A 15,176-nucleotide genomic window follows, 5' to 3' on the forward strand; every position below is an offset into this window, starting at 1 on the left:
GTTACCGGGGTCCCTAAGCCTGCCCCTAGTATTAGAGCTGAAGGCATCTAATGCAAAGGTTATTGGATCTGATGGATCCGTAAGGACGTGTCTAGGGCGTCGACGGTGACTGGCTCCTGCATGATCAGGATTCGGGGAGTAGTCAGCGGCGGCAACGATAAGGCGATTATCATGACGCATAGCCTTATCGAAGTATCGTTCCGACGCTGACTTCATGTATTTCCGAATTGATTCGAGGCCCAGGTCGTCGTGTAGGTCAACGTTCCTCACGAACCACGGAGCCCCGACAGCTAACCTGCAAAAGCGGGATTGTAGGGATTGGAGGGTGTCTATGTGTGTGCGGGCCGCGTGAGCGAACACCACACTCGCGTAAGTCATGACGGGCCTTATGCAAGTTTTGTAAAGTGTCACCTTGTTCCGAAGGGACATTTTACTCCGCTTACAGATCATGGGGTAGAGTCTACCGAGAATAAACGCGGCACGGTCACGGACTGATTTTATATGCGGGCGGAATGTCATCGATGCATCCAGGGTAACGCCCAGGTACCTGACCTTCCTGGCCCAGGGTATGGTTTGTCTAAAGAGAGTAATCGGGGGTGTGAGATTCCTCCTCCTAATCCGGGAGGAAATCCGTGTGGAGCTTCCCCTCTGAAATAGCACCGCAGTACTTTTCGCTGGGTTGATGTCTATGCGCCATTTTCGGAACCACTGTCCTAGGGCTAGGGCTGCGCTCTGAAGCTTCTTCGCGATTAGGGACTTATTTCTACTAGATTAGTAAACAGTCGTGTCGTCGGCGAATAAAGCTAAATGGGTCGGCGGCGACCGGGGAATATCGTTGACGAATAAGCTAAATAGGAGGGGTGAGAGGACAGAGCCTTGCGGGACTCCAGCTGTGAGAGGTCGTGGGGAGGAGCGGGTTCCCTCGACTCGATATCGAAAAGAGCGGTTCGACAAGAAGTCCCGTATGATGAGCACGAGACTATCCGGCACGCCCATGTTGAATAGTTTGAAAATCAAACCATTGTGCCAGACTTTGTCGAACGCTTTTGCGACGTCGAAGAAGAGAGCTCCCGTGTATAACGGTTTTGGTCGATTAAGCCCCACAAGAATGTGCTCCGTGAGGCGGTGCACCTGTTGAACGCATGAGTGATTTGTACGGAATCCGAATTGTTCATCGATAAGAATGCCCTTGGATGAGACGAATTCTCTGAGGCGTTTGTAGAGCAGACGCTCATACAGTTTGCCTAGAGACATGAGGAGGCTAATCGGGCGGTAGCTCGTCGGATGATTTTTTGGTTTACCGGGTTTATGTATGCCGATAACGTCCGCTTCTTTCCACACCGCGGGAAAGATACAGTTCGCCATAGCGGCATTGAAAATAGATGCCAACATCACGATGAGTTGGACGGGTAGAAGTTTAATAACGCGGTTGGATATACCGTCGGAACCGGGAGCCTTGCGAGGACGTAGGTCTTTGATCAAGTCTTTAACTTCCATCGGGGTGACGGGTGGTAACGCATCAGAGGGTGGCAAGGAGGCTCTGCGTTCTACCTCACTGTCTACTAATTCTACATGAACAGGGTCCACGGATTGAGTGCTGGGCGTGCACTGGGTTTGCAATGTATCGGCCAGCAGCTCTGCTTTTTCGTCATCATCGAACGCCGCGAGTCGGCCTGAGAGGCCTACGAGGGGGGGCATAGTTACTACCGTATCCGATTTGAGAGTACGAGCTAAGCGGTAGTAAGACCTTTGGGAGGGCGCGAGTCCTTCTAAGAAATCAGACCATCTGGCATCTCGGACTTCGGCGATGCGAGACTTTACGTCGCGTTGTAGGGCACGCATTCGAATACGATTTTCCGCGGTAGGATACCTGTCGTAGGCGCGTATCGAGGCGTTCTTAGCTCTAAGGAGTTCCCTAATATCGTCGGACAATTTGAAGCGGTGAAGGAAGTCCTCCGCTACAACTTGTTTCGATGACCTATCTAATGTCGAGGTGATGTGTGACGTTAAGATGTCTATGGCTTCAGCGGTATCCTGAGGAGACGGGATAGAGTCCGGGTTAAACGGGAGCGATGGTGGATCAGATTCAGCCAGGCTGATGCCCAGCGTGTGCCAATCCACCACAGTCCTCGTGACGGGAACGGAATCGGGAGCGCGACCGAGCTTCATAACGACGGGACGGTGGTCTGAATCTAACTCTGAAACTACTTCGATCGAGTGTAAGCGCAGAGTTACGTTTTTTAATAACGCTATGTCGAGTATATCCGGGCGATGCGCGATATTTAGCGGGTAGTGAGTCGGGGTTAGCGGAGCGACGATATCGAAGGCGAGATCATCGACTAACGCGTCAAGCCGCCTGCCATTCGGGGTTGTGGTGTGTGAGTTCCACCTGATGTGCTTACAATTTAGGTCGCCCGCCAGAATGACAGAGCTCCCCATACCGAGCAGCGCCTCGATATCACTGCTTAGAACGATCTTATCCGGTGGAAGATAAACGGACGCGATAACGATCGGCGCGTGTCCCGTCAGTGAGATTCGGCACACTGATGCTTCGATATTAGCGAGCGCGGGAGGATCGAGCGGGACGCAATGCAGGGCTCTTCTATAGTAAATGACGGTACCACCACCACGGGCAGAGAGCCTGTCGTTCCTGACCATGTTATAGTTCGCGATTTTAGGGTCACGGCGCGCGGGCTTAAGTAGGGTCTCCTGCACTAAAAAGATATCAATTTGGTGGTCACGCAAAAAGTCAGAAACCTGATCACGTTGATTTGCGAGACCGTAAGCGTTAAAAAATCCTATCGTTACGGATAGGGGCTTTATTCTACTTATATACGCCATTGATTACCGGCGGAGTGAGGGGAGGACGTACGTATTTAATGACGCGTATACGTCGGCGTATTCCTGCACAACGGCGATAAAGTGTTGTGCAGTTGAGGCAGCGCGAATGGCGTCGCCCAAAGCGTTAACGCGCTCAAAGTTGATCGACTGAAAGAAGTCGATCGCTAAAGCGAGATTGTCGGACGCGGTCGGAGGGCAAGTCGCGGGAGAGGGACGAGTCGCGGGGGCGGGACGAATCGCGGAGGAGGGAGTTGTAGCCGTGTTCGTGTACGGCAGCGGTTTTGCCCAGGCCGAGACACTGGGCACCGCCGCCGGAACGAACGCTGGCTTAGCCTGCGACGCAGAGGGTGCCGAGGCTTTGATGTCTGGGCCGGAAGCTCGGAGGCGGTTTTGGCGGGCGACGCGGCGATTTATTTTAGGGGCTCGGGGGCAACCACGGTAATTCGCGGGGTGACCCTGTGTTCGACACAGGACGCAGCTAGGCGGTTCCGTCGCGGTTTTTTGGTCGCGAGCGCAGAGGGCCGTGGCGTGATCGCCCAAACACTTAACACATCGGGGGCGCGCGTGACAGTTACGGGAAGAGTGCCCGTACAATTGACAGTTATGGCACTGGCTAGGAGTGCCTTTTTTATGGGGGGCTTCGACAGCGATACCAGAGAGCCTACAGACGGTCTGTGTGTTAAAGATTTTCTTACCCTCGGGGGTAGGCTGGAGAGCGACTAGAACCATATTATATGGCTCCCTACCGCGACCGGTGTGCATACGGTGCACAGAATTCACTGGTAGGCCTTGTTCTAACAGGTCGGCTTTTACGAGCTCTACATCTAACTCTTTAGGGATTCCGCGTATTACAACGCGGAGTTCGCGCTCCTCCTGGAGCGTATACGTATGGAAACTTATACGCTCCTTACGGAGGTAAGAAGAGAGGGCCCTATGGTCGTCGGGTGTTTGAACCTTAATTTGAATGCCGTTCGCGAGGTTGCGGGCATTCGTGAAATTTATATTTTTGGCCTTAAGGGCCAGGCAAACTCGATCCCAAGCTGCCTTCTCCTGAAGGATAACCGGGGGAGGGGTCTGGGTTTTATTTTGTGCCACCGGACGCGGCGACGGAGTGGCACGGGCTGGGGGCGCAACGGGAGTCTGAGGGCGGGGGCGCGACGCGTTCACGGCTTTGCTAATTTTAGCGGCCGCGGGAGCTCGAGACTCCGCGGCACGCTTCTTACCCTTCTGTACCAGGGTGAATCCATCCGTCGATGAGGCGGGGGCGAGGTCGACCTCCATGTCCGAGTCAGAGTCGGAGCACGAGGAGGCGGGTGCAGGCGACCTACGAGCAAGTGTAGGTGTTTTAGAGGGCGCGACGGAGGCCGCGGATGATCGCTCAGCTGAAACGATGGTCACGGCGGACGACGCAGCAGCTTTTCTCGCCAGTATTGGCGACACGGGAGCGGCAGGCACGACAGAGGCTGCGGTGCTCAATGCAGAAGCTCTGCACGCAGGTACAGGCGACGCAGGAGCAGCGAGCGCGGCGGAGTCCTCGAGAGGGCTCGCAGTGTGATTGGCCTTGAAGGCCAAAAACTCCGAGGCGAGCTGTGGGTGGCGAAGTCGGAGGAATTCCGCGAATACAGCGTCCATGATCGCTGAGTACCCAGGTGGGGCGGCCCCGGGTCTTGAAAACACTCGCCTTGCGGCGAGGCCCCAACTTCTCGGACCTGAGCGGTTCTATTGAACACAGGTGGCAATGCGGCGCGATTACTACAGGACAAAGAAAAAGCACAACAAAACAGAAATTACGAAAAGAAACAAAACAAATAAATACTTGCAGGAAACCACTTTGTCGGCAGATGTACCACGAACACAGAAACAACAAAAGGAAACAAAACAAATAAAAACTTCCAGAAAGAGCACTTAGTCGGCAGATGTACCACAAACACAGGCCGCGCGAACAATGGCCGGGCTAACAAAAGCCGGGCGAACAAAGACCGGGCGATCGAGTGGACGATGAGCACGTCCGCACGTGACGGGTGCCTCTATCGGAATGATTGACATATTATGATCTGTTTTATATATTAGTATGAAATAAGCCCTCTGAACTTTAACTAAACACCTTATAATATTTGCAGTAAGTAACGTGTTTACCTAACATGTTCCAGGCAAGTCTACGCATAATATGAAGTATTCCTTAATATAATTACAGTAGTGAATCTTGCTGTTGTTACGACTATGCATAAAAATAAATATTTTAATTTGCTGACTTATCATATACACAGTAAGTTCAACTTACTGTAGATATGTTAAGGTTTAGTAACTAATGCTTTATTTTCAACAATTAATATAATAATAGTATGTGGTACTTACTGCTAATATGTTTCAGTGATACTTGATGAAAAATACTCATATCTTAAAAATAATAACAGCAAAATTACTTACTGTATCAATACATAGGAAATGGTTTAAACTTTATGAAAAAATCAACCGTATGTGCCCATACTGCAATTATAATAAGTATGTTTTGGCGCAAAATGTTTCTTACTGTGGTTATGCTTAAGCTTATTTACGTTTCTATACCACATTTTAAAATTTTAAATATACAGAAATGTAGATCTCAATCTCTACATTCCAAATATATACTTAACTCAATATCGACAAAAATGTGACTTACTGTATTTATCGTAAGCACGGCAGAGATGGGAGGACGAGTTCATGGCCCACCTGGGGTTAGGTGGTTATCGGAACCCATATACATCTACAACGTAAATGCCACCACCCACATTGAAACAAAAGTTTCACTTTTTAACAGTAGTACAACGGCTGCCCTGCACTTCGAACCGAAACGCATTACTGTTTCGCGGTAGAACTAGGCAGGGTGGTGGTACCTACCCGTGCGGACTCACAAGACGTCCTATCACCAGTAATTACGCTTTCAGCTAAATAATAACAAACCAATCTTATCAAGTTACACAAAATTAATGCAGATATATATACACAAAAAAGTACCAGGGACACATAAGTATTTAGAAGTAATAGCGTGCAAAATAGCGTTTTTCCATCTAAATTTCAAAGCGGCCTCGTGGGGTATTCGTAACACTGTTTTAAGGCAATTCACCTCGACTATGCAAACAAGGGTCGCGTGCTTAGTGCATTTTTAGCTTCGGCTGTGAACAATTTGTTTTTAAAGAGAATACTTTATTACGGTGAAAAGGAAACTTTTTATTTATTTCCTGGAATGAAGATGTCTCAGGAAGTTAATTTGTGGTGAATTTATCAAAATGTTCTAGTATTTTCTTCGGTTTTTGGAGGTCGTAGATATATTAAGACTTTTTAATACGCTTTTATTAGCTTCGTTTTTTAATAAATTTGAATTAAAAATAGTGTAAGAAAAAAATGATTTTGTTGTAAAAAAAGCGTGGGGTATCAGTAGCTATAAATATTTTATGAACAGATATGAGTAGAAGGGTTATTTTGATAATATCCTGAAAAGCACCCCACGCTTTTTTACAATACAATCATTTTTTCTTAAACTATTTTTAATTCAAATTTATTAAAAATTATTTTCTATTTTTTAGTTGGATATTCTATAAAAGCGTATTTTGTTAGTTTTTTTAAACTATTATTTATTTTAAGAATCAATCTCGTTTTTTTTTAATTGTCATTAAATATTACTGAAGTTTCTAGAATACGCTAATACGTTCATAATATATAAAAACGCTTACCGCCATTATTGGCAGAAAATAATCATCATATTTTATAGTTCAGTTTATTCTAAGTTGATATTTATTTGTTATTACTAATGACATGATAAGTGTTTACAGCAATTCTAAACATGAAGTTTGTATAACTATTTTTTTAATTTTGAAATAGAATATTAATTTTTTTTTTTTTTTTTTTTTTTTTTTATTGCTTAGATGGATGGACGAGCTCACAGCCCACCTGGTGTTAAGTGGTTACTGGAGCCCATAGACATCTAACAACGTAAATGCGCCACCCACCTCGAGATATAAGTTCTAAGGTCTCAGTATAGTTACAACGGCTACCCCACCCTTCGAACCGAAACGCATTACTGCTTCACGGCGGAAATAGGCGGGGTGGTGGTACCTACCCGCGCGGACTCACAAGAGGTCCTACCACCAGTAATTACGCAAATTATAATTTTGCGGGTTTGGTTTTTATTACACGATGTTATTCCTTCACCGTGGAAGTCAATCGTGAACATTTGTTGAGTACGTATTTCATTAGAAAAATTTGTACCCGCCTGCGGGATTCGAACACCGGTGCATCGCTTCAACACGAATGCACCGGACGTCTTATCCTTTAGGCCACGACGACTTTTTAAAGTCTGCCGCCAGGGGCGCTGTTCTAACTGCATACAATTTTGAGTTAACTTTTACGCTATCGAGAACGTTAAAAAACACGCATACCGCACACTGAATGTGTTTGTCTTTGTCCCACATACGTCTACAGCTCTAGCCCAAATCACACATCAGAGCCTCAGGTTGGCGACGCGCCGTACTCTGTAAATAGTTTATCTTACTTTTGTCTCATTTATACAGCTCTGATTTCGAGTCACGTATTTTGGATTCGGGAAGGTATTTCTCGCCCTAGTAGAGGGTCAGTTGGAAAAATATTTGAGTGTATATCCCGTATTTGTTTGCGAGGGTTTGTTTATTGGCTAAAAACATCCTTTGGGCCCTTATGTGTACTTTGCAAAAACGTGATTGATTTTTTTTGTGGACAAACAAATGAATATTAATAAATTGAATAATGATTATGTTTTTATATTGGGAATACAAGAAGAGTTTCTGGTAAATTAGTAAATCATAAGATAAATGGTACGTTAAATGATTCAGGTACCAGGATGTAATAAAATACAAGAGCTCATTCAACATGACAACAAAGTATACATAAGTAGAAACATCCAATTTGTGAAATTACCTTTTTTCCCTACCATTGGTCGTCTAAGTCTTTTTTACTGGTGGTAGGACCTCTTGTGAGTCCGCACGGGTAGGTTCCACCACCCTGCCTATTTCTGCCGTGAAGCAGTAAAAATTGAAGGGTGGGGCAGCCGTTGTAACTATACTTGAGACCTTAGAACTTATATCTCAAGGTGGGTGGCACATTTACGTTGTGGATGTCTATGGGCTCCAGTAACCACTTAACACAAAAAAAAGGTGGGCTGTGAGCTCGTCCACCCATCTAAGCAATAAAAAAAGGCTATTCCAACACGCGTGGAGTGCTATCTGAACTTACGGGCTTAACCTGCAGAGACTTGCTAATATAAGCAACATTAGCAAGAGCGGTGCTTCCAAAGTTTAGATACCAAACGAATGACCGTCTCCGACACGTATATTGAACGGTAATGTGTGTTTTACTTGAGAGGTTTTCAAATAATCAATGAGCATCGATTTTCTGGCTTAACTACGGCAATTGAGAAAGTATAATTAGAATTAAAAAAAACGACTTTAACCAAATGAAAAGAAAATGTCATCAACGTAGTCAATTAAATATGCATTAATAAGGTAAATTCAAAAACTACTTGTCAGCTGATGTTGATGAAATTCAAATGGAACCACATGAGAAGTCCCAGTTTTCGATCTATAGAAAATCATCAAAATGGTTTGTTGCAAATGATGTGACAAAAAAACCAGCAGCATAACGACAAGTTCTTTTATTTGTGCGAGAAAGCAGAAAGCAGGTAGAAATGGCTGGCATGGCTTCTTTTATTAACACTATCCCCCCTTCGTTGGCTTTGGCTAGCGGCAGTGGCGGAAGGGGGCGTGTTAACATGGCTTGGTGGCTTGGCTGGCAGCAGGGCATGAATAGTATAAAAAACTAACAAGATACGCTTTTATAGAAAATCCAACTAAAAAAGCGTGGGGTGCTTTTCAGGATATTATCAAAATAACCCTTCTACCTACGAACAAATACTTATTATTTATTCGTAGCCCTTCTACTCATATCTGTTCAGAAAATATTTATAACTACTGATACCATGCACCCCACGCTTTTTTTACAATAAAATAATGTTTTCTTACACTATTTTTAATTCAAATTTATTAAAATTTATTTTCTATTTTTTTGTTGTATTTTCTATAAAGCGTATTTTGTTAGGTTTTTTAAAACTATTATTTATTTTTCATTTTTTAGTTGAATTTCAATTGTTTCAATTTTTATTTTTCAATGTTTTTTTAAGATTGAACTGTCATCGGTCCTTAATAAGTATATCAAATTTCCAGTTAATTCTACGTTTTGAAGGGGGTTAAAATCATGTTCAAAGATTCCGTTACATACTAACATACATACGTCTGAAGCTAATAAAAGCGTATTAAAATCGAGTCGAATTGACAACTTCTTTTTTCGAAGTCAGTTAATTTCGATGGAACAAATACCCGGATTTAGTGAATTGGAACTGTGACCTCATGTCTCAAGCTGTGTGGGAATTTAATGTTCTCGTTTTGATCCCATTAGCTATCCAAGCTAGACGACTTTATACTGGTGGTAGGACCTCTTGAGAGTCCGCGCGGGTAGGTACCACTACCCTGCCTATTTCTGCCGTGAAGCAGTAATACGTTTCGGTTTGAAGGGTGGGGCAGCCGTTGTAACTATACCTGAGACCTTCGAACTTATGTCTCAAGGTGGGTGGCGCATTTACGTTGTATTGGATCCAGTAATCACTTAACACCAGGTGGGCTGTGAGTTCGTCTACCCATCTAAGCAATAAAAAAAAAAGACGAGCCGTTTCATGTGTCATTTTTTTATGTACTAGTTGATGACCATAGACATTAAAAGGTGAGACCCGTCATTCACCTTGAGACACTGCGTGTAAATCTCAACATTAGTATTTTTATAGGGTACATTCCGCCCTTTAAGCAAAAACGGATTTCTGCTCCGAATTTAATTTTATTTATTTATTTATTTGGGAAACAAACAGTACAATAGAAACATATAATATTTTTAAAAAATATAGCTAAAACAATAACCAAATATGTTTCCACAATCAAAATCGCATATAAGTAGAAAGTGAACAAGAAGAGAAATTTTGAAATTTAAATTACAAAAAAACAAAAGCAACACAATACGCACATATTATTTTATACATCAACTTACACTATATAACTATAATACTCATCGGGCTAAATCACCTTATAAATAATTTAAAATAGCTTTTCTATATGCTACAAGTGACATGCAAAAGATGTCAGCATTAGAGAACTTAGCATCATACAACCTACAAGATCTACGGACAAAAGAGTTAGAAGCATATTTCGTTCGAGCCGTGGACATGTGGAAGGAATCCATTAAGAATACCCGATTCGCTTAGTTAATAATGAAGAAAGGTTTCCATTTATTATGCGGACCTTCAATAAGGCCGGACGAGACACTACGGTATTGTTATTATTAAATACGAAGCAGCCATTTCATGAAAACTATATGTACCTATATGTACTGCCCGCATGAAATTTTTATGTCCGAACCTAACTGTGTCATCGACAGATTAAATTATTTGAGCGATTCTAAGATTTTTACCTTTTTTTATTTTTTTTATTTTATTGCTTAGATGGGTGGACGAGCTCAGAGCCCACCTGGTGTTAAGTGGTTACTGGAGCTCATAGACATCTACAATGTAAATACGCCACCCACCTTGAGATATAAATTCTAAGGTATCAAGTATAGTTGCCACGGCTGCCCCACCCTTCAAACCGAAACGCAGTACTGCTTCACGGCAGAAATAGGCGGGGCGGTGGTACCTACCCGCGCGTACTCACAAGACGTCCTACCACCAGTAATTACGCAAATTATAATTTTGCGGGTTTAATTTTTATTACACGATGTTAATTCCTTTACCGTGGAAGTAAATCGTGAACATTTGTCGAGTACGTATTTCATTAGAAAAATTGGTACCCGCCTGAGATTCGAACACCGGTGCATCGCTCAACACGAATGCACCGGACGTCTTATCCCTTAGGCCACGACGACTTCAAGCTACCCCACCCTTCAAACCGAAACGCATTACTGCTTCACGACAGAAATAGGCTGGGTACCTACCCGTGCGGACTCACAAGAGGTCCTACCACCAGTAAAAACCTCTCTTAGTTAGCATATCTGTGTAATAGAGGTATTTATGATGAATATGCGTTATGAATATTTTACTATCTTATTTTAGTATCTTAGGATTTGTTTTTTCCAGAGTCTACTAGATGTTTTGTTGCCTTAATAATAGAGACGGAAACAATTACTTCAGTGCGTCATGTAGGACACCAGTGACCTACAGACAAAGGGTTAATTTTTGATTGATTAAGTGGGCGGACGAGCTCACGGCCCACCTGGTGTTAAGTGGTGACCGGTGCCCATAGACATCTACAACGTAAATGCCCCACCCACCTGGAGATATAAGTTCTAACGAGATATAAGTTAACTGTATAATAACATCTTAAGGTTAATAATTTTTTCAAGTTCTTTTAAGTTAAAAATAATTTGTCTTTTTTTTTATAGCATCAGCTTAATAAATATTTTCGGTGTCATACACAATATATTTTTTATAATTTTCACATTATTACGCGTCCTGTTTGCTTGAGATGCGTTTTGACAATTATCCTTGGTCGTTTACATGTGTAGTAAGACGAAGAAATAGAAGAGAAAATCTTGACAAATAGCTCTGTAGCACGATAGAGTCGGGCATAATTGCCGCAAGCTCTTTAACTTTAAGAGCATGCTCGAAGTTTTCCTCGTCCCAAATTTTTCTGGAACATATCCGATAGCGTATCACGTGTAGCTACAGAGTCTCGATTCTTAGCTTTAACGTTAGTATTATCAGTGAAGAATGAGTGAAATCTTTTAAATAAACTTCCACCTTAAATTAATACGATCAAATTCGTTTTTAGCTTGTTAAGGGACCAATAGACACATTGATGAGAATTTTGGTGTGATAATTTTTATTACATTGCTTGGGTTTCTTGAATAAAACCTCCAAATCGATCTTGAGCTTGTATTTTCTTTAATCAGGTATTTTCTTCATTTTTATGTTGCGAATAAGTTAGCTTTTTTACTGGTGGTAGGACCTCTTGTGAGTCCGCGCGGGTGGGTACCACCACCCTGCCTATTTCTGCCGTGAAGCAGTAGTGCGTTTCGGTTTGAAGGGTGGGGCAGCCGTTGTAACTATACTTGAGACCTTACAACTTGTATCTCAAGGTGGGTGGCGCATTTACGTTGTGGATGTCTATGGGCTCCAGTAACCACTTAACACCAGGTGGGCTGTGAGCTCGTCCACCCATATAAGCAATAAAAGCTTGGCACGGCGATTTTTAATGAAGTGTAAATAGTGTAGGATTGTAGATAAAATCAAATAAAAATTTCAACATTGCTCCTGAAAATGTCGTAGGCGTTATAACATTGCTATGTCTTTTCTCTGAATGAAAATTTCTGATTACTGGTGGTGGGGCGTTCTCTGAGTCCGCATTGATGGGCACCAGCTTCCTACTTAGTTCTTCCGTGAAGCAGTAATGCGTTTGGATTGTAGAGAAAGTCGTTGTGCTATAAAACTGAGATTCATATCTCAAGGTCGGTGGCGGTATCTACGTAGTCTACGGTCTCCGGTAACCACTTACTATCAGGTGGGCCGTAACCTCTTCTATCCACATTGGTAATTACATGTCCTAGAATGGGCCGATATCTTCATTATTTCTTGACATAGCGGGCGTATGGTGGGTGCAAAGAGATAACTAACTTATATGTATTATCTATGCAGATGTGGAAAGGGCCAATTGGCAAAAGAAGGGTAGGGAGACCGAAAAGACGCTGACGACATAACCGAAATAATAGGAAAGGACTGGCAAACTATCGGCAAGGACAGAGATCAGTGGAAAGGACTGGAGGAGGCCTTCACCCGAGGAGGGGGTCCATATCCAATAGCAAAAACTAACTCTTACTAACATTTAGACAATATTTCCTTGCGTCGATAATCCTTAAATCCTCAATGCTGAGGGTCGTGGACGTGGTCGTCCTCTAACAACTTTCTCCTGCGCCATTCCTGCCTATCCTTGGCTGTGTGGATAGCAACATTTAGAAAATAAGCAAAAAATTAATAACTAATTAAACATTAACAAATACCACATTTGCAATGAAAATTAAGGATAAGGCTTTTTTATTTTATATATTATCCATGCAAAGAGATTGCGCAGCAGAAACGATGACAGTAATTTTTTTATTGCCCTTGTAGGCAGAAGAGCATACGGCCCACTTAATGGTGAGTGGTTACCGTCGCCCATGGACGCCAGCAATGCCAGGGGCAGAACCAAGCCACTGCCTACTGCAAAACGAGAAGTCTTCATTGTTCTTAAGTAAGGCAACGAATGTGTTTCGATTCCACACTGGCGATGACATCTCCACTCTACCGAAGCATACGACCCGAAGTGAGCCGATGTTTGACGAGTGGTTGCGGCTCGAATCTACTAGGTGGCGCGCTTTCGCTACGTTTGCCGTGTATGATACGTTGCCAGATACTATATATATTTAAATTATTAACGGAATTATTTTACAGGAACCGCATCGAGAGAACCGCTTCAAAACAATGGCGTGGCTCGGTGCGGCGCATCATCTCCGCAACTGTCTGTGAGTAATTTTTCATTTCATTTTACTCTTAGAACAGTGAATCTCGCCGATCTACCGCGGCACTCTTGTATGCAGTCAAATTCTTCAAGTATGACGCAAAAGTTTTAAATTGCGCTCTTTTTTTTCCGTAAGAGGCTATACCAGCGTTGCCCTAGCGTGTAGGTGAGCTCGTTCTTAGACCCTTCTGGTGTTTTGTGGTTATCGGAGCCCATTTATGTCATAACGTTAATGCCACCAGTGCCACCCAGTTTGAAGCATTTGAGTTGGGGTTTGAGCTCCAAGGCTCAAACCGGAGGTGTTGATAACAATGGCCCTAGCAAGAGCAGTGCTTCGCAGAATCTACCACCGTATCGGACCCGCTGAGAAGATACGGCAAGAAACTTAGTGGGCAGTGTGCCCTCAAATTCTTAATATCTGTTTTTAAGTGTGCCGTCATATTTTGCTTTGAAAATTATTACCACACTCCTGAGTCGATTAATATAGAAAAAATGATTATGTATAATATGTCGGAGAAATCACAATTATTAACACCATCGTCAGACATCGTAAGGGCCCATAGCGTGATCGAGCTAAGAGAATTATTGAGTACACCAATCACGTTTGTAGCCTTAGAACAATTTAGAAATCTTCTCTTGACGTTAGCGAATGAAAACGAATGACAGTTCTTAGGATGGAGGCACCGCTCTTCAAGAAGGCTGATTGGTAAGTGTGACGGCGTTTATGCGCCTCCATCGGCTAGGCTCTGTCGTAGAACGAAGTTAGCCGAGTTCCGACGATACCGCAATCGTGCTGCCATCTCTCGGGAATCGTGCTGCGTTTCATTTAGCTACCAAGCTAATGACCTTTTCCGACATAGGTATCGTCTTTTCGCATTACAAGTGTAACATTTCCAAAAATATTCGAAATTGAGTTAATATGCGGAATCATTTGGTACCACCAGTATTTTTCTCATAAATACTGTCCAAAGAGCGTATTTTAATTTCAGTTTTTTTTTTTTACTTTACCTATGTTTCGACTACTATTAACAAAATTAATACATAATTTTACTATATATCTGGTAAAAAATAAAAAAAATAAAATGTTGCAAAGATGATTAATATTAAAAATATCACATGTTAAACTTTTAAAACACTCTCCTGTAAAATTAGTAAGTTTTGAGATTGTACAGTTTTAATACGAGAAGAAGATTTTTTGTTGTTGTTAAAATTCCAGATAACCTGTCCTGTTTCACACACGGGTGTAGCACCGGCTGGGTGTCCGGAGTCTTAGGAAACGAAGCGTTGACGGGCGGGGCGTGGCTGGCCGCCCTGCCGTGCCTGGTAGCACTACCGGCAGCTCCATTCTTCGCCGTGCTGGCTGACGCGAGGGGAAGGAAGGCGGGCGCTTTTTGCATTTGCATCAGTTTTATCGTACGTTCCACTTTCAAGAGTAGATCTGTGATGGCATTCACGCTTCTCAAGCGAGAGTTTTGAGGCCGATAGTTAGAATACTTACGACTTTTAAAAAAAAAAAAAATTGCTTAGATGGGTGGACGAGATCACAGCCCACCTGGTGTTAAGTGGTTACTGGAGCCCATAGACATAAACAACGTAAATGCGCCACCCACCTTGAGATATAAGTTCTAAGGTCTCAGTATAGTTACAACGGCTGCCCTGCCCTTCAAACCGAAACGCATTACTGCTTCACGGCAGAAATAGGCAGGGTGTTGGCGTGTTGGTACCCACCCGCGCTGA

The 15,176-nt window shown here is 43.3% G+C and overlaps 1 protein-coding gene across 1 annotated transcript in view; it reads left to right on the top strand.

Annotated features, from left to right (window-relative positions):
• LOC101743980 (facilitated trehalose transporter Tret1-like) overlaps nucleotides 1–15,176 on the top strand; it is a 61,373-nt gene that overhangs the window by 36,446 nt on the left and 9,751 nt on the right. Inside the window, exons 2-3 of the mRNA XM_004927653.5 lie at nucleotides 13,373–13,443; nucleotides 14,656–14,852. Coding sequence (XP_004927710.2) covers nucleotides 13,373–13,443; nucleotides 14,656–14,852 — 268 coding nt within the window. The remainder of the gene's footprint in view (nucleotides 1–13,372; nucleotides 13,444–14,655; nucleotides 14,853–15,176) is intronic.

Source organism: Bombyx mori, chromosome 20 (assembly GCF_030269925.1).
Source record: "Bombyx mori chromosome 20, ASM3026992v2".
NCBI classification, from domain to species: domain Eukaryota; kingdom Metazoa; phylum Arthropoda; class Insecta; order Lepidoptera; family Bombycidae; genus Bombyx; species Bombyx mori.